The following is a 24,814-nucleotide window of genomic DNA, read 5'->3' as shown; positions in this document are numbered from 1 at the left end:
GCAGTGTAATTTGAACGCGGTTCGAGAAATGTGGAAGGGATGAGAACTTCCTACACCATGTTTTGGTGTGACCTGGCCCGAAATGCAGAGGTTTTTTACCAAACCAAACTTTACAGCTGTTTTACAAAAAGTTAATGTATCCTTAACCACTTCAAGTCCAGACACTTTCACCCCTTTACTATCCTGGCCAATTTTCAGTGCTATCACACTTTGAATGACAATTGCGCTGTCATGCAATCCTGTATCTATATGAAGTTTTTAGCATTTTTTTGAGACAAATAAAATTTATTTTTGTGGTATTTATTCACCACTGGGATTTTTATATATTTTTTTGCTATATAAATTAAAAAGTCCAAATTTTTTTTTAAAAAGGGTTTTTCTTATAAAATTTTGCAAATAAATAATCTTTCTTCATAAAGGCTGTAAAATCAATAATTTCTCCTTCTCTCTGGCTGCATTCTTGCAGCCATTGAGGAATACTGTGAAAGCTGTGATTGGTCACAGCTTGTCACATGGTATATGGCTGTTGTGAATAGCCTTGTACCATGTGACCTCTGTGATCATTCACAGATTTCACACATAGTAAGGTGATTGTAGCCGTAACAGTGCATTTGCAACAGAAACAATTGAGTACTGTCCATGATACTTTTTTTATTTGCACTAACATACAATTTTGAGGACATGCTTTCGGGGTATGTCCCCTTCTTCAAAGTCCAAGAAGTACTGCTTGAACTTTGAAGAAGGGGACATACCCCGAAAGCTTGTCCTCAAAGTTGTATGTTAGTGCAAATATAAAAAAAGTATCACGGACAGTACTCGATTGTTTCTGACACGTAGTAAACAATGATGTGAGGAAGTGACATCTTGTTTACTACTGTTTCTATGATCACTGATTGGCCAATCCGTGATCACATGATCAGGACCTTACTTAGACGTCCCGTACAGTGATCGGTGTTCTCCGAACACAGCGGGCACCGGATCGCGTGCTGCGCGCTCCCAGGGAGTGAACACAGGCAGTGAATGCGGAGGCCATTTATAAACAGCCACCTGCTCCTGCACTGCTACCATCCAGCCGTTTATGTTCATGGGCCAGATGGGAAGTGGTTAAATAACATGTTTGGGGGAAGCTTTATAGCTGCATGTAGCAATACGATTTTAACAGACAGTCTCTGGAACAGTGTACACAAGCAGCACATTTTTGGCCGTGGAATTGATATCCTTCTTTTACAGTTAGCTTGGCTTGCATACAGCAGCAACACCTACATCTGATTCAATAAGGTCTGAATAAAAAAAAAAAATAAAAATAAAAATCAGGACGCTTTAGTAGCAGCATATTTTCATTTTTTTAGGAAAAAGGGCCACTTTGACCAACAAATAGAAATTGACTGGTAGCTCGTTGAAGCTGTCCCCGTTCTCACTGATGCAAAACTGTCCTGCCACTTGCCAATTTCTATCAAACTCACACTCTATCAAACTCACAACTCAAAAGGTTAAAGTGTTACTAAACCCGGGACCCTGCATTCACTATATCTGGTCTCCCCGGACCCTGCATTCACTATATCTGGTATCCCCGGACCCTGCATTCACTATATCTGGTCTCCCTGGACCCTGCATTCAGTATATCTGGTCTCCGACAGTACACAGGACATGGGAATGTATTTATTTTAGTAAATATAAACTGCTAAATACATTTTCTCATCTAAGGTCAGAGCAGTCTTCTGGCTTCTATCAGTGTTCAGCCCAGCACTAGCAAAAGCTTGTAGGAGGAGTTTTCTTTCTGCTCTAGGAGGATGCAGAACCCCTGACCTCTGTCTGACCAGTGCTGATTGGCCCTGTGCTGGGCATGTGCAAAACCGAGAATGTGCAAAATGCCTATGGTCCAGTCTGTCTTATCAGGAGATAAGAGGTGGTTGTTTGAAAAAGAGAAGGAACAGAGAAGAAAGGATCAAACTGCCTTTTTACACAATGCAGAGGATTAACCCCTTAGGTTCCACAGTGAGTATAGCAATCATGCTTTACTGCATATACAGACTGATTGTACTGTTGTGGGTTTAGTAACACTTTAAAGCACTGCAGATTATACAATAGTGTTAATTAGAAAACAATTACAGGTAGGTGTTTTACTACAAGAATGAAGAGACCTCATATAATAACTGCAGTGAAAAATGGTCAACAGCAGGACAATGTTAAATAGCAAGGCTAGGCATTGTTGCTCTTTCCTTAATTTTATACAATTTTTGTTTCACTTTACAGCTTTGAAGTGCCACTTCACAACACACAAAGGGATCATAAAACGTCAGTTTTTTGTAACTTTTATTGAACACAAGTATTTTGACAGAATGCAAAGTTCTCCGTTAGTACTCAGTATTTACAGCAGTGAGAATGGGAATAAAGTTGGTAGTCAATGATTCACTTGGTAAAAAGTTTTGTAACAAGAGAGAAGGCCCCAGAAGTAGGGAATGTAGGGTAGGGATGTGAATGGAGGCATTTGAACAGCATAATACAGAAGGCCCATCTGGAAACTCAGGCCTCATTCACATGTCCTGTACATAATAGTTCATCCAAGAACCTGACACCCCAAAAAATGAATGTACAGTTGTATGTCACATTTCAACAAAAGAACACTTGACTGTCTGAAGGATGCAGTGTGAGTTTGCTCTCGCCTATTGGCTGATAAATATGCAGTGCCTAAACATAATAATGTAATAATACACACATACTTACGTATTACATGGTTATATTACTAGACATAGGAAGGAATGGTTGGTCCCGAAAATAAAAATGTGTCACAAATCCACTCAGTGCATCAACAAAACATGACTTAGGGCACAGTAGTTATGAGTCATTTTCAAAACTTTTATACTTGAGTTATAAACAATGACATTTTGTACTGTTTATGTAAGAGCTTATTCTTCATTTACAAGCATTGTATTATGTTAGGAGGAGATAGTATCTGGCATAACTGTTGTAAAACTATATATCCCAACATACTATACAGCCTAGAAAAGACCTGAAGCAGCTTACCTGCCATTCACTATGCCTTGAAGACAAACAGTAAATCAAATTTGAACAAATCAGATGCAAGCTGTTGTAAAAAAAAATTCAAAATGAAAGGATCTTCTTAAAACTGAACTCCAGAACTGAAAAAAAAAACCTGCTACCCTTTGCAAGGATTATCTGCTCATTTTGCCTAGAGGGTGGCAAATAATAGACTTACTTTATCCCTTGCTTCCCCAGTGACTAGCACTCTCTTCCACTGTGAGTTGTGGATAGACCCTCGGCATCCTCCTGTACATCCAGGATTTCTGGTCCTGCCATTGTACAGGATGATGTCAGAGAACTGTGACCAGGAGGGCAGCAAAGGGAAGAGGCTTTGAGGGACCCATGGCATGAAGAAGAGGAAGTCTATGGAAGTGTCTTCATCTCCTTGTTCATCATTGTTTCCTAAGCAAAACAAGCAGTTAACTCTTGTGGCGGGCAGAATACCCACTGCAAGGGTAACAATTTTTCAACCCCAGGGTTCAGCTTTAAACTGCACTCACTGCTTATAGTTATTGGTAGTAGCCTTTTCGTGAACTAAACAGAAACCCACAAGATGGCAGCCCATCGGTTCAGAGCATAACACTGACTTGATTACTGGTGTCATTTTGTGTCATAAGCTTCCGTGATGTCTTTAGTAGGGTGACCTGAATTTATTTTCACAAAATGGCTTTTAGCGCTTAGATTGCAATTTTACATACCTCACAGAAGTCCCAATTTTTGGGTCTTGAAAGGGCAAGGCCTTTTCCAAAAACGTGACATTCTTACAGATGGTCAGATTTGGGTGGTGTGTGTAAGCTCAAGTGTGCAACTTAATTACCCTAATTTATGAAGCAGAACCTCTAAGGTGAATCCAAAATTAAAAAATGAAGATTTTCTGTTATGGGGAACAGCAAGAGATGTTCATTTTGTTTAAGCAATGCCATGAAATAAGTAGCTTATATCTAGCAGTCCTCCTGAAAAAAGAGGTACACCTGTGCCTACAGCCTCATATCTGTATATCCACAGTGGGAGATCTACAGAACTGTTGCCTCTCATTGCAAGTTGTGGGAGATTTAGTCCTGGATCACACAAAATTTGAATTCAAAGTGGTGCAATTTAAAACACAACTTCAAAGTAGCGCTGATATAGACACAAGTGTGATTCCAGTGCCATTTAACTTATAGTCTATGAGCGTTAAATTGCACTGTAGTGAAAAAGTAATGCATGAGCTATTTTTCAAATCTCGCTATTTGAAATCGCACCTATTAAGACAGTGCCATAGAAATACAGTAGATGGTCAAATCACTATTGTGCTGCTCACTCGTGTCCTTACTGGAGATTCTGACATGAGGATTCAAAGCCCTGCCTCTATCAAGATGGCCACCTCCACACAGAGAGACAGTGTAGAGTAGACACGCGCATGTTTGTTTTGATTTGGATGCTTTCATTCATTGAAGAGTTTTTTTCATCATATTCATTATGTTGAACCAATCTGTTTTTGGAGTTAGTTTCCTATCTTCAGCATTCATTTAATATATTCATTGGTCTAAGTGGATTAAAAAAAAATTGCAGTTTTTTCAAAAGATTGTTATATATTAAGGTTTTTTTTTAGATATTTCAAGTGGGTTCATTATTCATATATCAAAACTATTCAATCTTTTCTGACACAACAGAATAATTATAATGCAACATTCGGTGGCCCCAAATTTTTCAAACCTAAGAACTGCATTAGACTATGGAACTGAACTAAATGACTGTGACTATTACAAATTCAATGTAAATCCAAAATTGACTCAAATCTGAAATATCAAACTAATAAAAAAAATGTAATTCATTTTCTCAAAGGCTCAAACCACTAATTACATCATGTGGCATCATCCGAATGAAATAAATTAATTTTGTTATATCTTTTAGCGGTTTTGTTGACATTCATTACTATGTTCATTCAGAGATTTGTATATATCTGAGTCTCCGAAAATCAAATTTTCATTTGAAAATCGATTCATATCAAAACACACATGTCTAATGTAGAGCAAGGTATGGGGTAAATAGTTTTAGGGAGACCACAGTCGGTAGTGCTGACTAGTTCCTTGTCCTCTATTGGTTTTTTTTGTTTGTTTGCTTTTTGAGCAGAGCTTCCAGAGTTGAGTTTAGTATTTCTTAATCACTTTCAAACACCTCATAAGTGTTACTTCAACTTGATAAATCAGGGCCAATGCATTCCAGTTTTTTATTTGGGCATGATAATATGGATGTGAATATAAAAAACAAAAAAAACAAAAAAAGTAACTGACCATCCAAAAAGTAAAAGAGCAATTTATAATGATTTATTTCTAATTCGATAACAAGTAGAACATATAAGGTATAAATGATATTCCTCACTTGGCATTAACTATTAGGCAAATCCCTCCATTTCCATCCCTATTAACATTAAAGAAAATGCAAAAAAAGGAAACAAACAAAAAAGTAACACTTAGCAAAGTGACAAGACCATTTTTTCACAGTTTGAATTTAATTAGCAATGCTCACTGTCCAGATGCAAAAAAATACAAAACAAAATGAAATAAGGTTAAAAACCCATTTAAACAAATGTTCATTCACTGTTAAAGGAATGGAAACACACCATAGCAGAACTTTGCCATTTTCACATAATCGAAAGACCAGAATGAAGGATTTGCCGGGGTCTGAGTCTGTAAAACTCTTTTGAATTGTAATTCCCACCAAATATTATTCCACCACCATAACTATACTTTTTAGAAGCCTTTTTAATTATGATACTATGACAAAAAACACATTTCACACTAATATTCACGCATTTACTGTGCACAAGCTGACAGCAATTGGAGAAAGGGAAATTCCATTAAAAAAAAAATTATTTTAATACAAATTGTTGATTTTCTTGTTCACTAATTGTTTTTTTGTAATCAAAAAAGAATAAAGCAAACAAACGCACATAGTATCAACCTAATATACCCAAATTAGTTTGAATGCCGTGAAAAGGAGATTTTCTGAAAAGGAGTTTCTGAAAAGGTTTCTGTATCCCGGCAAAATTATTGTATATAAGAAAATAAAAATAATTGTTTGAGGGATATAGGACTACAGCTGAGGGCTGGCATCAAATCGAAGGATTTTGGCATTTCGTCATTATGGCTAATACATAAAGTATTTATGTTGCTTAGAAAAACTAGTGAATTGTCATTATCCTAAGTAGAACATTTGAAATATTCCCACCCAGTTCACTCACACCTTTGTTATGCAAAGGCATCCCTACACAGGTAAATCTTATAGATCTAACAATAATTGTCTTCGCTCAACTCAAGCATAGAATCTATACACAATTGTCAAGACTTCTCTACAAAAAAAGGGTTTATGGTACAGTTATATTTATAGGGCTGCACCGAATTGCAGCATTGCTTTTTCTTTAACTAGAAGAGGTTTGGCTGACATACCCTATAAACATAGCAAAGGGGTTTTTTTTTTTACATTAAAGGTATCTGATATCACTAGTGTCTTGACAAAAGGTCTGTAAACTAGGATTAAAACCTTCTACAATATAATACCCAGTATATGTTATGGCAGGCCCCTATCACTATCATGATTTTTAAGATTTTAAAGAGCCTAATTCATAATTGATATTTTGGGTGCAATAATTTTGAGGACATTTTTGAGTATTCTGCATATACCTGGGTAGGAAAGGAAATGCTTCCCGTTGAAGTCAAAAACAGCTCTAATTATTTATGCTGTGGAAAACAGCTCCTCTAATGCTCCCAGCCAAAAAAGTCTTACGTGCTCAAAAACATGGCTGGAGGTATATGCTTTGAACATTGAGAAAAATAGATACATGATGCAAGTCATTACATGTATTCCTCCACTGTGGGTTAAGAGGTGTCTGGGAACCAGAAGGTTGGGTGTAAATACCAGGACTATTTAATTATACTGCAATTTATTTGTTGAATTATTGTTTCAGTATTTTATCTGATTTATCCTAGTTTCTAAAAAGAAATAAAAGAAACCTTGTGTAGGCCATTTTTGATGATCTTCAATTGTGTTTTTTTCAAAGTCAAAGAGATATAATGTGAGTAAACAGATCAAAAATTAATTGACTGCTTTTGATGAGGTTGTATCACATGTAATTTAACAGTTTAATCTTCTAATCTTAATGGGATTAAAATGTATTGATAATGATTGAAGTCTTGATCATAGTTATGACCATACCTTGGATTGAATTGTAAGTACATATGTGGCACATTGAAAAGCAATATTCCCAAATCTATTAAAAATATTCCAACTGAATCAAAAAAGTATTCAAAATCGAAGAATATAGAAAGCATTCGAGAAGATTTTCAATTCAAGCCTCTTGACTGAGAGAGGCTGAAGAAAAAATGTGTTAGCATAGTCTCACATTCTCTTTTGCTTTCTCAAATACTCTACTTCAGACAAGATTAGGGAGAATTTTGTTGGTTGCAGTGGGCAGTAAAACATCTTATATTTCAGACACCAATGATTAGGAGGCCCATAATCTCATGTCAGAAATGTCTATGGCAACCAATCAGAATATACCATGCATGAAAATGAAAGCAAGCTTTTGGCTAACTAATATGGACAGTAAGAGTTACCTGTGTAGTCCTCATAAAGTCCACCTGTTGTTATTTTAAGTGTAATGCCTCATGCACACGATGAGAATATCAGACGAATAGTCGTTCAGTTTTTTTTTTGCATGCTTGTCTCATATGGAATATGAATAGGTTACTATCGATATGAAAATTCTCGTAAGAGAGAATACAACTTCGAGAACGATGCAATGCATTGTATTGTAATGTATTATTTTCTTTCCGAGCATGCGTGGTCTTGGTCACTCAATTTTTTTTACGTACAAACACTGTACTGATTAAGAGAAAATCATTCATTCTGTTATCATACGAGAAAGATTTTCGTGCTTGTCTTTTCAAATAATTTTGCATGAACTGTCATGTTCGGCTCTCGAAAGCTATATAATAATTATCAGATTATCGAACGAAAGCAGTATTATTCATCCAATTTTCTCATTGTGTGTACTAGGCATAAGAGTACCCTTCATGGTGAGAATATTAAAGGTTTCTACCTCTCTGGTACACATTCCAGCTTCAGTACACTGCTTGTAAATTATTTACGAACCACCCAGCTATCTTTAGTTATTGGGGGGGGGGATGTATGACATTAATGTGCCCCACTAATGTTCATCCATGGTGATCTAAAGAATATTTAAGAGATGCTGCAACAATAAATCCCTAGAACACGAAGGACGAGTTAATGATGCTTAGCATTTAACTGTGAAATCATATTAACATCACACTTGTGAAATGAAACAGGACCAGTCAATTGTAAACATTTGTTTTCCCCTCAAAACATCTCGTTACAAAGCACGCATGCTAGTTATCTAATATATAATATGTAGATATTTTGTGTCTTTTGAGAAATGCAGTTACACAAATCGTTGTGAAAGAAGCACATGAATGAGAAAAACAATTGGTTGTAAACATGGAGGAAAAAAATACATACATATATATATATTTATATAAAAAAAAACAACTGTGCATGTCAATACTGCAAATTGAAATATAAAGTAAAAGCAAAAAATATACATTTGGCATCCTACGTAAGGAAACAAAAAATATATAGATCTCCAGCTGGAAGCAGTGCAGTGTCAAGATAGAAATTTAGGTGTAACCAGTGTGGCCCACATTCGTACGAATTTGTTTAGGTTTACCGTAAGCCAATGCCTGTAAAAAAAAAGTTTAAAAGCTGATCTCCATTTGATGCCTTAGAATAATAAAGGGGCCTATAGTTTAATGTGACTGAAGCAGCCATTTTTATGGTGAGCTAATATTTACAAAAAAGCATGACATTAATTTGTGAGAAAAATGCTAAGGCTTGAGTATCACATAAGTCAGTGACATCTCATGAGAGTGAGGTCACTGGTGTCCTGCTCATTTATAGGCCAGACTCTTAGGTCAAAAACAAGAAAATGACCAGCTTTAAACCATATCATCTTTATGTGAGAAGGGTGTCATGGACATATTAAAGAGGTGCAAACTGTAGTACACAGGGTATGCTATTTTGATTGTAGACATTTCTTTAATTTAGATATACTATTATTGAGGGGGTTCATCAAGTGTTCTATAATGACTATGGAAATTGTACATCTGCCATTGTTATCTACATAATGTGACATACTTAGCAACACCAAAAGCTAAAGTGTATCTACAAAGACTAAGGGCCTCATACATGGAAGTTTGTTAAGGAAGAACCGTTTTTGTAACCCATCAGAGCCAATCATATTCTTTTGAAAAAAAAGAAGATAAGTAGCAATATCCTGTTGGTTGCTATGGAAAATAGAAAACATTTCTTCCTTTAGACACATTTATGCAAGAGGCTGTCTACAAGATTAGGGTTACTGAGATGTTCTGAGAGTGCTGTGACATATTACAGCCCATCGAAAGGCTTGAGGTTTATTATAAGAGACATTCATACAATAGATGTATGTGATCATAGCACTGTCATTTTGTAGTAAGACAAAAAGTTGAAAGGATTTCTAAACACTGGTTGGGTTATATGATAGCGGTATCAAGAATCACACATTTAGGTTTTTTTTCTATGTTTAATAGTAAAGTGTGAAATTCAGTGTGATATTGTCAGGCTATGGTTTTTTTTCCAGATCCAGTGTTCAATCTAGCTACATGGAACGTAAAGTGGTTTTCATAAGCTCGGAGCAACATTCATTTTTTATTCAATCGTTCATCACTTTGGCTGGACTGAGAAAAAAGGCAATGTAGCTACATGCCTAAGAGTGCACCAGTCACATCAACAACTTCTGTTTAATCTAAAGTCTTTTTCATTTTGTCTCTTGTTCCAGTTTGCCCAGGAGATGATCTTAGCCAATAGTAGCTTCTGCAGAAATCTCCTGCATTAACGTTGTCATTCCAGTATAAAATAAAAATGCTTTCTGTTGGACAAAACCCATGTTGTGTTGACTCGGTACAAGATTGAGTGCATTTATGATAGCCGTTACAGAAAGAGCAACAAAGTGAATAAACAACAGACAATAAGGCCATCAAACGTGTTTTCATTCATATCCTGTATTTACCAATTACCTAATAAAGCAGATTGTTCACTTATAAGACACATACAGATTTCTTTCTCTCTTTTCCAATATTTATTTGCCTGTACAGTGGTCAGATGTATCAACCAAATCCTCACACTGCCAGCCATGCAAGTTAAACAAATTTCTACAGCTCAAAAGTTCAGGGCAAAACATACATTGACATTTTGCTTAGTGTAATTATTTTGAGAACACTTAGATTCTGCTTGGTTGCTGAAGGTCGTGTTGGATGTCTCGAGTTAATGAACAGCTATAAGCAATGGTCTTAACTGTCTACACCTCTCCTTTCCCACATGATAAATAAAAGGGGAATGCTTTTTTTTTGGGGGGGGGGGCATTGCATGGAATATCTCATATCAACACTTTACCACTTGACTTTGTTCATAAAAAGCATATACACAAGAGGTGAATCCTTTCTACAATCTCACAAAACATACAGGTTTTATTGAAAGAAAAAAAAAACGCAACAAAACAAAAATAATAATAACAACAAAGGCCAAGATTGGAGAGGAATGAATGATGAAGTGTTTGTGTGTATGTACCTCACTCTGTAAATGGCTAGCATGAGGCTCTTCAGACATTATTTTTTAGTATCCACTTTCCCTTTCCCATTTAACACTTTCCCACCCCCGAGGACAAATCATGCTTTACTCTCGTTCGCGTTTGTTTGAGTGGCTTCATTGGGGACTGTTTTCACTTCTGCTGGGGTGGTCTTGCTGTCTGATTCTTCTTGCTTAGAGTTCTCTTCTACAGGGGCCTTCCTAGAAATACACAATAATAAGAGAGTATGAGAACAGTGAATGATACCCAGCATTTATTAGCTGACAAATACTAAAGAATCAATGTTTTCTTCTGCTAATACATATATATATTTTGATCAATTAAATCCTCATTCCTAGTTTTGCCTGCATGGATGAATATTTTTCAAAATGTTCTATGTAAAGAAAATTAAAAAGACAACCTAGAGGCTCTTTACAATCAGATCTAGAAGAAAAGCCCTGGAAACTTTTGATAGTTGGCAGAATGGTTTTGCATGTGGCCCTGGGCCTCTTGATCAAAGGTCCAAAAGGAATACCAAATTATCAGATTATTTCTGTGAATCTGTAGTCTGTCATAGAAACATTTAAGGAAGAATCTAAATGACGTGGACAACATAATGCAATTTTCTTGCACTATTTCAACAGTTTGACCTCATCCCAGTTTAACCACCCAAAAAACGTCAGTATTTGTCATTATAACACACAGATGCTTCCCAGGTTGTTTAATGGAGTCAATACTTCCTTTGAGGGAAGTAAAAATGTGGGAGGACAGTACAATGATTACTTCATTCCCTAATAGAGGCACAGATATGTCAGGGAATAAAAATCTTGCAGAGACAAAACTGCCCCTCTACTTTTTTTTCTTAAGTTTCTTATAGACTCTGTGCATTTGAGAGGTTGCTCTTTTTTTCCGGGGACCACACAGGAAGTGAAGGTAGATCTCCCCAATAGTTACAAAAAGAGCAATTTCAATCTGACAGAAGTTCTAAGAAGTTCTGGAAGAAAAACACTGGACACTTCTGTCATCTGTCAGAATAGTTTTGTATGTGGCCTGAAAGGAAAACAAATTTATCATTTATTATTTCTTATTTTTATTATTTATTATTTCTAGGATTCTGTCATAGAAACATTTAAGCAAGAATCTAATTGATGTGGACAACACAATTCTCTTGCACTATCTGCACTATTTCAATACCAATATTAGAAATGATTTAAATTGTATACACTCTGGGCACAGGGTGGCCAAAAAACAGTTTGAACTCAACCCATTTTATCCACCCAAAAAGACACTTGGGTTTCCATATCAGCTGTAATGAAGTCAATGCTTTGAGAGAAGTAAAAATGTTGGAAGACAGCACAAGCTGCAATGTACATGCCATAACCTGCAGCAATGTTCATAGATGGGCAGATGTTTCTTGCCCACTGTTCTTGGGTAGATATGTGAGTGTGGTTTTACTTTAAAACACAAGATGTGATTTATATAGCTCATCTGAAAAGCTAAACAAAAGAGTAATATCAAATGTAATCAGCCAGGTACTGTATGGTTACATAGAAGTTTTATAGTGCTGACTGCCATGGCTAAAAAATGTTTGTTTAAAGTTAGCAAAGTTTCAGAAGCTCTCTACTTTTTTTCCCAAGTAATAATCTCAGTTTCCTCAGCAAAGCATAGTTAAAGGTTTACAGAGGATAAGAGCTGATGTTTTTTTTTCCTTTCATCTGTGGGCATGTATTGCTTGGACTGCAAACATATCTCATAATAGTATCCACTCCAGGAGAAATACTGTACAGAGTATAAAATGACTTAGTGGGTAGCAACAGCTAATTCTGGCTACTTTGTTAATAACCAGTCTTTTAGTAAAAACAAGCAGCATTGGTAAAATATTATATAATGGAAATTACCTAAAGAAAGAATTGTCACTGGTGGTCTTAGCAACCAGATTTCTACAATTTTAAACTCTCAACACAGAAGCAAGAATGCAATAGCCAACCAGAACAGCTTCCCTCCTGAATTTTGACCATACGCCTCCATGTGATAATCAAGTTTGATCATTAGCCACAAAGTACTTCTATGAATGGTGGAGCTTGGCAGAAAGGACAGGTATAGTCAGGGTCAGGAGGAACAGTAAGGAGGAAGATTGTTACTAACAACAGAGAAATCAGCACAAGGAATGCATCCTACTGACTGACCTTGTGCTACATTTTCTGTTTTTGATTTTGGCTGCACTTATTCTTTAAAGTTATGTTTTACAAAAAGCTAGTAATTAAACTGGCGGCATAGCCTATCATGTCCAGTCCCCTGTGCAAGCAAGAATGCAACTTAATTGCCCTAATTTATCAAGCAGAAACTCTAAAGTGAATCCAAACTCAAAAACTGAAGATTTTCTGTTATGGAGAACAGCAAGAGATGTTAATTTTGCATTTGCAATACCATGAAATGGTAGCTGGGCTCCCACTAACAGCTGCTCATCTAATCCCTGGGCTGTTTTTTTACCTTTTATCTTCAGGGACAAAAAAAAGTAGATGGCCAACCACTGGCTATTCCATGTTCATTGTCCCAATATTGGTCATAAGACCAGACCCTGGAGAGGGCCTGGTTTCCTCTTTTGTAAGAAAAGGAGAAATCTTTTAGACTCTCAGTTACCATTTTTTATAATATGCAGTTGACTTGTGTAAATAACTCTTTCCTCCTGTCTCAAGTCCTCCACTGAGTTTTAAACTGACCATACACTAGTGGACTTTCAAAAAAAACACTTGTATAAAAATTCTCTTCAGTATATTTGATGACTTGAGGAGTATTGTTCAAAACTACTTCTGAATTCCCTTTGCTTTTAATATTCAATTCAGAGTGAATTTAATTTCCTAAACAAAACCACAATGACTGTTAGAAACTTCATTTGAGTAAAATATCCATCTTGAGCCTCCAAATATTCTCATTAATGTGGTCAAAAATGAATGCCGATTCGACCCCACCAACAATTTGAAAACAAAAATTAATGTTCTTAAAACAACGGGGGTGGGGGGAAAATGCTTGTAGACAAGTCGCCTACAGTTAGTGTTTGCCAGTTTGTTGCCCTGGCCAGTGGGATTTAACTGTTCCTGGGTTGTTGTTTTTTTTTTGGGGGGGGGGGGCTTTTTGATCTGGCCCTCTGATCCTATAAAAGGGACAAGTGTCTGGATGTGAGAGGGAGCAGGAGTTGGAGGAATTGGAGGGATTGAAGGGGCTCAAGGGCTTTGAGCAGAAGCTGCACTCACTGGTCTTAGGGTTGGGACCTGCATCCTGGATTGCTTTGCCATGTAGGGGGAGGGACACAAGACACAAAGTCCATGTCAAGTCAGCAGATAGTATGTGGTTTTGTGTTTGTCACAAAGGGCAAAATGAAAATGACCAAAAAAGAGATCTAGTGTATTCATGTAATTTTTGCATTCATCTGTACTTTCTGACAAGGTTGACTAGCTATTGCTAGCTTCTGACAAGGCTTAAAGTGAACCTGTGCTTCATTTTAAATGTATAAATATCCTGCCTAACAGCCTCTTCTGTGCCCCCCTATAGTTGAGGTTCACTTTGTTACTACAACCTGATTTTTACTGACTTAATAGCTAAGATCCACCAACTGCCATCCCTCTGCCCAATAAGAATGCCATTACTGGCCACCGAGTTATTCTCATTGCAAAGGGAATAATAGCTGGCATGGTTTATCCATGAAGTCAGGGAACGTCGGTCCAGAGTAATAACATGAAGTCTGGTGTCTGCTTTCAGGTGAGAATTTGCTTTTAAAAGTTTAAAATGCACCGCAGATTCACTGGCAACTACTTTTGTGCTTAGGAATTTACTCTTAAAGCTCATTTACTGCTTGTTAAGAATATGTAAATACTTGAATGTCTATAGTCTGGCCATAGATTCACGTCAAGGCAGTGTTTGACATTTATACTTGAAAAACATGTCCTAAAAAATTGCAAAAAAAGATCACTAAAAGTATACATTAAACAGTGTAGCCAAAATCATCTCAAAGCATTGTAAAAACAATGGTGGGTTTTTGTCAAACAAGTGATTAAACTTGCAAGGTATATAGAGTATCTGAGTAAAGTACAAACGGTGTTAAGGTATCCAATGACATAATGTCTAAACGATAAGATTGCCATACATTAATATGTACAATCCAACTAACCAAACATGCATGTTTATGCTTTGTGCAGACATCGTTTGTGGCATTCCCCCATAAAATAAATATCAGAAATCAATTCTAAGATCAGTCTGTTCAGAGATGCCTACATATATCCTGGGAGTTCGTAGGCATATAATTGTCCAAATTCAAAGATTGTCAGCCAGATTAGTTATCTTTTGTCTATGGGTACCTTTACACAAGACAACCACAAATTAAACACTTCACAAAACTAACAAGTGACAAAACAAGACACAACCAACACACAGGATTAAAAGATGCCATACTCGGTCTTTGATGAAGCAGGCGGTACAGTGGGGTCTGCAGTGGAAGAAGCCAGCTCAGGAGCTTTCCCACTAGCCACAGCGGCAGAAGAAGAAGTTCCAAGAGCTGCAAAAACATCCTTTGCAAGGTCAATTTCTGGAGTCTTGAAGGTCCCCCCATCAATTTGAAAGTCCTCACCCTGGGAGGGTTTTGTGTTGCTGACAGAAGCTGCCTCATTCTTGGTAGCCTCCGTTGGACTTTTCACTGTGCTGGTCTGTGCTGCTTCTTTTTCTGGGCTTTTGGTACCTGATGGTTCCTGCTTTCCTTTTTCAGGAGTAGCTGGGGGACTAGTGGTACTTGGTGGAACTGGAGCTGAAGGCCTGGTAACTGCTTTGGGAGGCTCAGCTACAGTGGTTGCAGTAGTAGGATTTAGGACTCCCCCTGAACTGGCTACAGTAGTAGATGGGTTGTTAGTAGATGGGGTATCACTGAGATCTACTAAAGGAGCCACTTTTGGAGAAGCTGTAGCTGGAGGTAAGGAGGCTGAAGGTGCCTCTGTTTTAGAAGGAGTTGCCTGGCTGGACTGAATTGAGTTTGAGTCAGGAGCTGATGTGGGTGGTGGGGCTGTGCTAGAGGTGAGAGTGGTGGACTCACTCGTTGGACTGTTTTGTGCAGTTGCAAAGGTTTCAGTAATAGTGTCAGAGTTAGTTGTGACAGTGGTAACAGATGGCAGCATATCCTCAACAGTGGCTGTGGTGTCAGCTGGATGCCTGCAAGAAGCATAGGGGCAAAGAAAGAGAGAGAGAAAAGAGAGAGAAAGAGAGAACAGACAATGAAGGAAACGAGTGACAGCAACAAAGTAATACACACAAGCACATTTTGTTTACACAGAGGAAGGGTAACATTAGACCATTTACTGGATTAAGACAGATACACAGCTGTTAATAACCATACTGGACAAAGAAAAGGTGGAAAAAAGAAATGCAAAACTATTTTTGGGGTTAGTATAGCAGTGTAGATAGTCTTATATTCTGCATATTTTTTAAGGCCTGTTAATCTAATTTCAAAAAGAGATGATGTATTTAATGAAATAATTTATTGTGTACAGGTTAAACAAGAGCACAATGTTGTGTCTTTAAAAACTTTAAACACTGAATCTGGCATTTTTTTTGGTATGACAAACATGTTATAGAAACAATTTTACTCTGTCTTCGCCTTAGGTCTATCAATGTTTTCACCCATGATCCACATACCTTAAACCTAAGATTCCCCAATTTTTCTCATTGAACCTTATGTAAAATATGGGTGAAAGCTCCGTGAATTTTAAGTGGAAACATTGATAAATTGACCCCTAAAGACTAACATATGTGGGCCATTATAACTGACTTCAACACTTAACGATTTAATTTCCAGTAAGTGCTTAAATCACTCAGTGCCCTTTCATGACATAATATGACCCTAAAAATATAAAGAATACATAACTATTGTGTACTTTTTCATTAACCAGCTCTAAAATAAGTCAAAACTTAATGGCAGTTTTGTTTTTCAGATATTTCCCAGCATGCCTTCAATGTTAGTATTAATAATAAGTTGTCAACATGTCCCGATTGGTTGATTTTATTTGTATAGTTGTGCTTTGTGCTGAACAGCTAGGACTAAAAATGACGTCTGTATTCAAATACTTAACTACTTGTATGTGTGTCTAAAAACTATTCAGCCATGCTGTCACCCATAGTATTATTGTTAAAAAGAAATATTTCAGAGCAAATATGATAACCAGTTTGCTCACATAATCATATGTTTTTACCTAAAAAAAAGTCAAGATAAACTGAAAACCTTGATAACAAATTGAATACTTTTATTAATCCGCACTGACCAGTGGTCACATTAGGCCCTTAGGCCCCTTTCACATGGGCAATCCGATCAGGTCCGCCTTTCAGTTTTTCAGGCAGACCCGATCAGATGGTCCATGCATCCCTATAGACAGGCGGGTGTAAACGGACTAGTGTCCATTTACACCTGCCTCTCTTCAGGTCCAATCCTGTTTACTAAATTAAAAAAGTGGAAGAGGATCCATCCTCTTCCATTTAGGTGGATCAAATCTGAGGGTAGTCAAGTGTAAGTTGATAGGTGGGGTCCGTTTACTCCTGGCCACCCATAGAGCAAAGCGGGCTCTGTCTGTGTCCACTCTGCAGATACTGAGCAGACACAGATGGGTCATCCACCCGCTCTGCTCCGATCAGCAAGGGATCTGTGAGCTGATCCTCTGCTGATCAGAACAAAATCCACACAAAATCATCCTCATGTGAAAGCGCCCTAAGCTTTTACATTCATAGAGTATCCTGACCAGGGGCGGACTGACCATTTGGAAACTCGGGCACTTCCCGAGGGCCCGGGGTCAGTAGGGGGCCCCATGAGATGCCCCTGGTACATTTTTCATAGGCTTTTTGAGTTTGGGCAAGGATACAGGGGCCCCATGATCCCCTATTGCCCGGGGGCCCCATGAGTTGTCAGTCCGCCCCTGATCCTGACCTTGCTTAAATTAAAGGGGTGTTTCAGTTTGGTGGAAAGCCACTGTAAATCATAAAATCTTCTCCAGAACACCAAACATCCAATCATGTATGTGAAAAAGTCCTAGTAATGTAGATTACCAAATCTTATATTTCCAAAAGTATTTATAATGCCAGTGGATCACCATATTGATTAATTCTTGTATATTGTTTTTAGATGCATTTTGCATTAGATGCACATTCTGTCATCTGTTTAGAATAATGCACCATTATTCCGTAATGTAATGCCAAAGACAGAGAAGCACTGTAATACAAATCCACTAATCATAATTTCATTTCCATTAGACTTTGCACTCAAGGATGCTAAAAAGCAGATATTAATTAACTGACATGGGCTACTTTACCTTGTTTTTTAAAAAAACATGTTACCATCATCTCGGGTGTTGGCTTTCATGTATTCTCCCAAATAATCCACAGGCAGGTCATGTTACAGTATACCATACACAATGGGGTTGATTGACTAAAGGCAAATAGGCTGTGCACTGCAAGTGCACTCGGAAGTGCGCTTGCTCTAGATCTGAGGAGAACATGCAAGGAAAATAAATAACAAAAATGCATTTTTGCTTGCACATGATTGGATGAAAGAAATCAGCAGAGCTTTGCCTCATTTCAGAGATTCCCCTCGGGCATAAAGCAGTGCATTTGAAGTGCACAATATATTTACCTTTAGTAAATCAAACCCAATATTCGTTGTTACCTTTATTATATATAAACACCCTCCCCTGTGTGCCTCTTTGATTTAGGTCTCATTCACACAATGTGCAAATTTGTGTGTTTTTCTGCACCTGTTTCTGCAATTTTTTTTCTAAGTGCCTTGTTTATACCACAACACTTGTGTTATATGCAATTTGTTGTGCGCTAATTTCATGTGCAAAAATAACCTCAAATGACACCAACATTGTGGTGTGAACAGGGAACAGAAAAGGAAAATAATTTTTTTCCTTGTGCCCTTGCAGAGACATATGTAAGAAAAACACACATCACTGCACTTGGTGTGACCAAGCCCAAAATATTCTATGCAAATCAAATCTGCACCTTTTTTTCATAAGTATTTATGCACATATAGCGTGAACAAGGCCTTAGTTAAACTTTGTTATAAGGAACCTTATTATGTTGACCCCTGGTCTAGGCCTCACACACTTGCCTACTTCCTGAGCTATAAGAATGCCAATAATGGCTACTAGGTGCTTTCACCAGGAGTGCATGGTATTTTGGTGGGGTCTAACCCTAAAGTCAGGCTCTCAATAGCCAATGTGAAATCAAACCAGCAAGGTGCACAGAAACATTTTTGTGACCTATAAGGGTAATAGTAGACACCTAATGACACCTTCTCTTAGACAGACCATTTAGTTTGAAGTTATTAAAATGACCTTGCGTGATAGTGGATTATCATCAGAATCTGAAATGAGAAGGTGCCTAGAAAAGACCTGTCCAGTCTGGGACAAATGCTAAAAAAAACTCCAAAGCAATCAATTATTATGGTCTTCAGATTATTCTGTCCTCTTCCATCTACTGATATGCTGTTTCATAGTCATTAAATATACACAATATTCTGTAAATTATCACACATACTCAGGCTCTGTTAATGGAGTGGTCTCATTGGGTTCTGTCTGGTTGCTTCCATCATGGTTTGGTGTCCTGTCCTCTTCTGTTCGTACCTCAACAATGGGTTCTTTAGACTCATCTTTCCTGCGAATGAACCATATGTTAAAGTTTAATTATCAACACCTTACAGTCACAGGCATACATATTTATTTTTACCCATATAAACATATACTATTTATCTAATTGTTTTCACATAAATAGAGCTTTCTTTAGGTGGTATTTAAAGACCACTGGGTTTGTTATTTTATTTTTTATTATGTAAACAATAAAAGACTGACATTTTTCACAAAAAAATTATATTTTTTTTACTTTCTGCTATAATACATATCCAATAAAAAAAAATGTAAAAATCAAATTTCTTCATAAATTTAGGCCAAAATGTATTCTGCTACTAAAAAATCCTAATAAGTGTATATTGATTGGTTTGTGTAAAGGTTATATCATCTACAAACTATGGTATATATACTGGAATGTTTATGTATTTATTGATTGATTTTATACTAGTAATGGCAGTGATCAGCAAAATAGTGGGACTGTGACAATGAGGCAGGCAATCTGACACTAAATAACAGTGGATGGGAACTGACTAACTGACATCTCCAGTGACGCAATTACTATATAATAATAATAATAATAATACTATACACCGTTACTGTATTAATGACACTGGCTGGGAAGGGATTAACATCTCATGTAACTGAGGGGTTAAGTGTGTGCCTAACAAGTGTTAATTTGTGTAATATGTGCTGCTTTTTACTAAAGATCTCTTTGTTTATTTTACCTGCTTTGAAGAAACAGAGAGATCATTGCTTTTGTACAGAGCCCTGTGTTGATTGTCAGCACAGGGCTCTGGGCTGTGATTAGACACAGCCAATTAGTAGTTCCTGGCCATGAATTTTGACCGGGACCTGCTGACAAACTGAGATTGTACACAGTGCTAGCCGGCAGGCGGGGGCACACATGCGCCCTGTACCCAGAAGAGGCCAGCTACATATAGGTATGTCACTGTGCCTGTACAGGCTGCTGGTCTACAGTACATTGTAGGAGGGCAATCCGCAAGAAAATTAGCTTACTTGCAAGCTTTATGATCCTGGACCCATAGAAGTAGTGTTAGCTTAGAACTTTTTGGTTTGAGTATACTTTAAGTATTTACTTTAAAATGGATATATGAGAATGACTAAAAGGACTATACCCACTGAACAGCATAATACATTAAAATCGTTTATTTTTATATAATTGGTTCACTAAGTTCTCCCCCCTTACTTACGAAAAAGCTGCCTTTCCTTCTTCAATGTCCTTGCCCTTGGCTCCCGGCCCAGCCTTTCCACAGAAATTGACAGCAATACACATAAGCAGACCACATTTGTTCAGGAAGTAGCAGGTCACATCAACAGCCACCAAGAGAAGAACAAAGACGACAATGAGGATACCCGCAATGGCTCCCATACCCAGGCCAGCACTGGTGCTTGTAGTAGCTTTAGGGGAAAAAAAAGCCAAAAAATTAGACATGGAAAATCATGGTTATAATAAGGATAATCAAATTCTCAAAATACAGGCTTATTTTTTTTCTGCATATTAATATACACACTGAATTACATTTTCTATACTATACCACATGACATAAAGGAGACAGAATCATTTCATTCCAGGGTTCAGTACCTCTCACTGAGAGGGTTACCCAAAAGTAACAGGATTAGATTGTGTATTGTAAAAAATGGATAACATTTGCAACATGCAAGAGCTGCAATGCAACATGGGGCACAATTACCTACACCTATCCAAGTGCGCTGCAATGCTGGCCCATCTATTCTGTAATACAGGCAGCTCCACCGATATGATAGGACTTCTTTGCTGCATCCTTTTTTGTAGGTTGAGGAAAAAAACACTCTAACCTATTTCCAAATTTAAAGAATAGATTTGGGAATTGAAAAAAATAAATACACATACTCACCTCTATGCTGTAACATCGGTGGGATGCTGCAGCTGTCCCCTGCCTTCTAAGCCAGAGAAATGAGTGATCACATGACTGCTGATTGCTCAGTTCTTGGCCCACTGTGAGCAGAGGGCAGTGATTGTCAGTCACCAGCCCTCTGTTCTGCCCCCTCAAGCGCTCACTGGGGCACCGGACTGGGGAGTGGGTTGGAAGGGCTGGCTCACACTCTTAGTGGTGTGCTGAGAGGCAGAGCCAGCTGCTGATCAGGCATCTGGGTACATCCCGGATGCCTGATATTCCACAATTTCTTCCAATTAAACTGCGAAAAGACTGAAGTCATGCTTAATGGCACCCCCTATCAATTATGTAAGGCAAGTCCTGATAGCCTATCCATCGATGGCAATATACTTGAGCTTCAATCCAAGTTGAAAAAAATCTAGAGGTGATATTTTATGCTAGTTTACCCTTTTATTCACAAGTACAAAAAGTTGTCAGAACATCTTTTTTTCCTCTAGAGAGTCGTTGCTGCGTCAAATGCTATCATACACTGTAGCTGAAAAGCTGATCTATACCTTTGTGTTTTCTGGACATGACAATGCTCTACTCATTGGTGCACCGAAATCCATTATTCAACTACAATATGTACAAAACTTTGCAGGAAGAATCCTCACTAGGTCTGGCACAAGTGATCATACTACCCCTAGCCTGGAGTCTTTGCACTGGTTACCCGGCAGGTTTTGCGTAGACTTTAAGATCCTCTCGCTCACCTTTAAGTCTCTACATGGCTTGGCCCCCTTTTATCTGTCTGAAATTTTATCAACTTACTCCCTTTCTTGTAACTTCCGCTCCTTAAATTCTGGTTTTCTGTGTGAGCGTCCTCCCTACTCATCTACATTTAAACAGAGCCTGCCATGCTCCAAAACTCTGGAATTCACTTTCAAAGAATATCAGAGAGTCATCTTCTCTAAACTCATTGAAATCAAAACTAAAAACTTTTTTCTTTAGACAAGCTTTTGATGTAATTGTCCCTTTTTTTCTTTTATCCTGTGTATTTCTTGTGTTTATAGGAGCTATTTTTTTTATTATTATTATTATTGCAATCCTTCCAGAGTCTGGAGTGGCTCTATTATGTCAGCTGACGGTGGACTTTATCCTGCTGTTTGGCTGATTCTGGGCCACAGGAAATCACAATAAGTGCAATCCTGTGACTCAAGATAAGCATCACCAAAAAAGCTTTGGCCACACTTCTCTTTTAAATATTGACCTGACAGAAGAATAGCAAAACATATTTTTATTTGCAAAATCAAATTAGAATACAATAATAATTTGGACATGACAGAGCAAAGAGCATTTTCTGCTCACCACTATAAAAGCAAACAATTAAAAAAAAGCAACAAATGGAATGAAAAATCCCTTCCAGATGCCTTAACCTCCTCCCGATCGCCCTATAGCAGAACTACTGCTACAGGGCGGCAAGGCTGCGCAAAATCACGTATATATACATGATTATACATGATTTTATATTTCTGGGTAGGGGGCACACTACAGCTGTCGATTGTTGGGTCCCGGCTGGAGATTCCCCGCTAGCACCCAGCGATCGCCAAGAAACACTGACGGGGTAGAGGTCTGTATATAAACAATACAGATCTCTCCACTGTCAGCTCCTGCACACTGCTTTGTATTCCTCTGCAAAGTAAAACACAGCACACAGTTAACCCTTTGATCACCCCAGATGTTAACCCCTTCTTGCCCAGTATCATTAGTACAGTGTCAGTGCTTTTTATTAGCATTGATCACTGTATTGTTGTCACTGGGGATGTCACTGACAGTCAGTTCCCCCCCAGTGTCAGAATGCCCGCCGCAGTCCCGCAGTGCAGCAGTCCAGCTATAGGTCGCTGACTGCCGCCAATACTAGTATAAAAAAAAATTTCAGTATATATACAGCCATTTCTAGACGCTATAACTTTCACGTAAACCAATTAATTTACGCGTATTGGGATTTTTTGTAGCAGAATATATTTTGCCGTAAATCTATGACAAAATTTGCTTTTTTTATTTTTTTACTGGATATGTTTTATAGCAAAAAGTCAAAAATATATTTTTCTAAATTGTCAGTCTTTTTTGTTTATAGTGCAAAAAAATTAAAACCGCCCAGACAATCAAATACCAGTAAAAAAAAGCTCCATTTGTGGCCAAAAAAAAGGACATACTTTTAATATGGGTGCAGCATTGCATGACCGCAAAATTGTCAGTTAAAGTACAGCTGTATCGCAAACAATGGCCTGGTCAGAAAGGGGGGTAAATCCTTTGCAGGGCAAGTGGTTAACAAAAAGCCCCTTGTATTGCTCTCAGCCTCCTCCAATCTCCACATTCCTTTCTTTTTTTGCTGATGTGATCCAACTTCCTGCTAGAGGGTGGCTACATTTATTCTCCATGGTCCCACTTCATGTAGGAACTAAGCCACCCTTGCTTGATGGCTCTTGAGAGAGACTATGGGGTTTGTAGTGTGCATATAGAGGTACTCATGACCACAACTAACGTGCAATGCTTGTTCCTACAAAAGGAAGCGAGGGGGAAAAGTACCAGTTCAGGAGCTCACAAAGAACACAAAGTTTCCAAGTAAAACAGTCAGTAAAACTTAGCCTAGCCTTTCCTAGCTACAAAGCATATGGGAATCATGTGGCGAATGAAAAGGAGACAATTCTTCTAGTTGAAGATTATAAAGCATTGGATCAGTGTTGAAAATCTATACACATGTATTTGTGATTTACTATTTGCATTAAAGTGATACTAAACAATCTTTTTTTTGTTTTAGCAAAATAACAAACATGTCTATGCTTACCTGCTCTTTGAAGTGATTTTTCACAGAGTAGCGTGGATCCTTCTTCTAGGTCCCCTGCAGGCACTCCTGGCTCCTCCTTTCTGTTGGATGCTCCCATAGGAAGCAGCTTGCTATGGGGGAACCCGCTGCTCCGTGTGTCCATTCACACACAGAGCTGCAGCTTGGCCTGCCTCCTCTCTCTCCTCATTGGCTGACTGGCTGTGATTGACAGCAGTGAGAGCAAATGGCTCCCGCTTGCTGTCTCAGCCGATGAGGAGGCAGAGACCCGGGACTGCCGAGGCTGTCATGCACATCGCTGGATCTCGATGGAGCTTGGGTAAGTATTAAGGGGTCTGGGGGCATTGCTGCACACAGATTTTTTTTTACTCTCATGCATAGAATGCATAGAGCCTTTACAACCAATTTAATCATATTTGGTAATACATAAGCTATGATTCTATTTATTGTAATATTGATAATAATGTTAAACCTGGTTCACACTAGCTTGACTTCTGATCAGGGGCGGACTGACCATTTGGAAACTAGGGCACTGCCGGAGGGCCCGGGGTCAGTAGGGGGCCCCATGAGATGCCCCTGGTACCTTTCATTAGCTTTTTCATAGGCTTTTTTGGGTGTGGATGAGGACACAGGGGCCCCATGATCCCCTATTGCCCGGGGGCCCCATGAGTTGTCAGGCTGCCCCTGCTTCTGATGTGACTTGAGTTGTACAGAATGGCCTGATAAAGGAACTCCCATTGTTTTC

General features: G+C 38.1%; 1 protein-coding gene across 7 annotated transcripts in view; it reads right to left on the bottom strand.

Annotated features, from left to right (window-relative positions):
- Positions 1-2,296: 2,296 nt before the first annotated feature.
- NCAM1 (neural cell adhesion molecule 1) overlaps positions 2,297-24,814 on the bottom strand; it is a 510,722-nt gene continuing 488,204 nt past the window's right edge. For 4 of the 7 annotated variants that reach the window (XM_089673069.1, XM_089673071.1, XM_089673070.1 and 1 more), the window contains 4 exons: positions 20,565-20,772; positions 19,265-19,381; positions 15,146-15,892; positions 2,297-10,920 (listed from right to left, as the gene is read on the bottom strand). In XM_089673069.1, the coding sequence (XP_089529195.1) occupies positions 10,800-10,920; positions 15,146-15,892; positions 19,265-19,381; positions 20,565-20,772 (1,193 nt within the window). In that variant the 3' untranslated portion in view covers positions 2,297-10,799. The remainder of the gene's footprint in view (positions 10,921-15,145; positions 15,893-19,264; positions 19,382-20,564; positions 20,773-24,814) is intronic. The other 3 variants (XM_089673073.1, XM_089673075.1, XM_089673074.1) reach the window with 1 other exon arrangement.

Source organism: Staurois parvus, unplaced genomic scaffold, assembly GCF_062004578.1.
Source record: "Staurois parvus isolate SC_StPar_1 unplaced genomic scaffold, SC_StPar_1.0 ptg000135l, whole genome shotgun sequence".
NCBI lineage: Eukaryota > Metazoa > Chordata > Amphibia > Anura > Ranidae > Staurois > Staurois parvus.
Note: the sequence above shows the minus strand (reverse complement) of the source record. Positions and strands in the feature narration are given on the sequence as shown.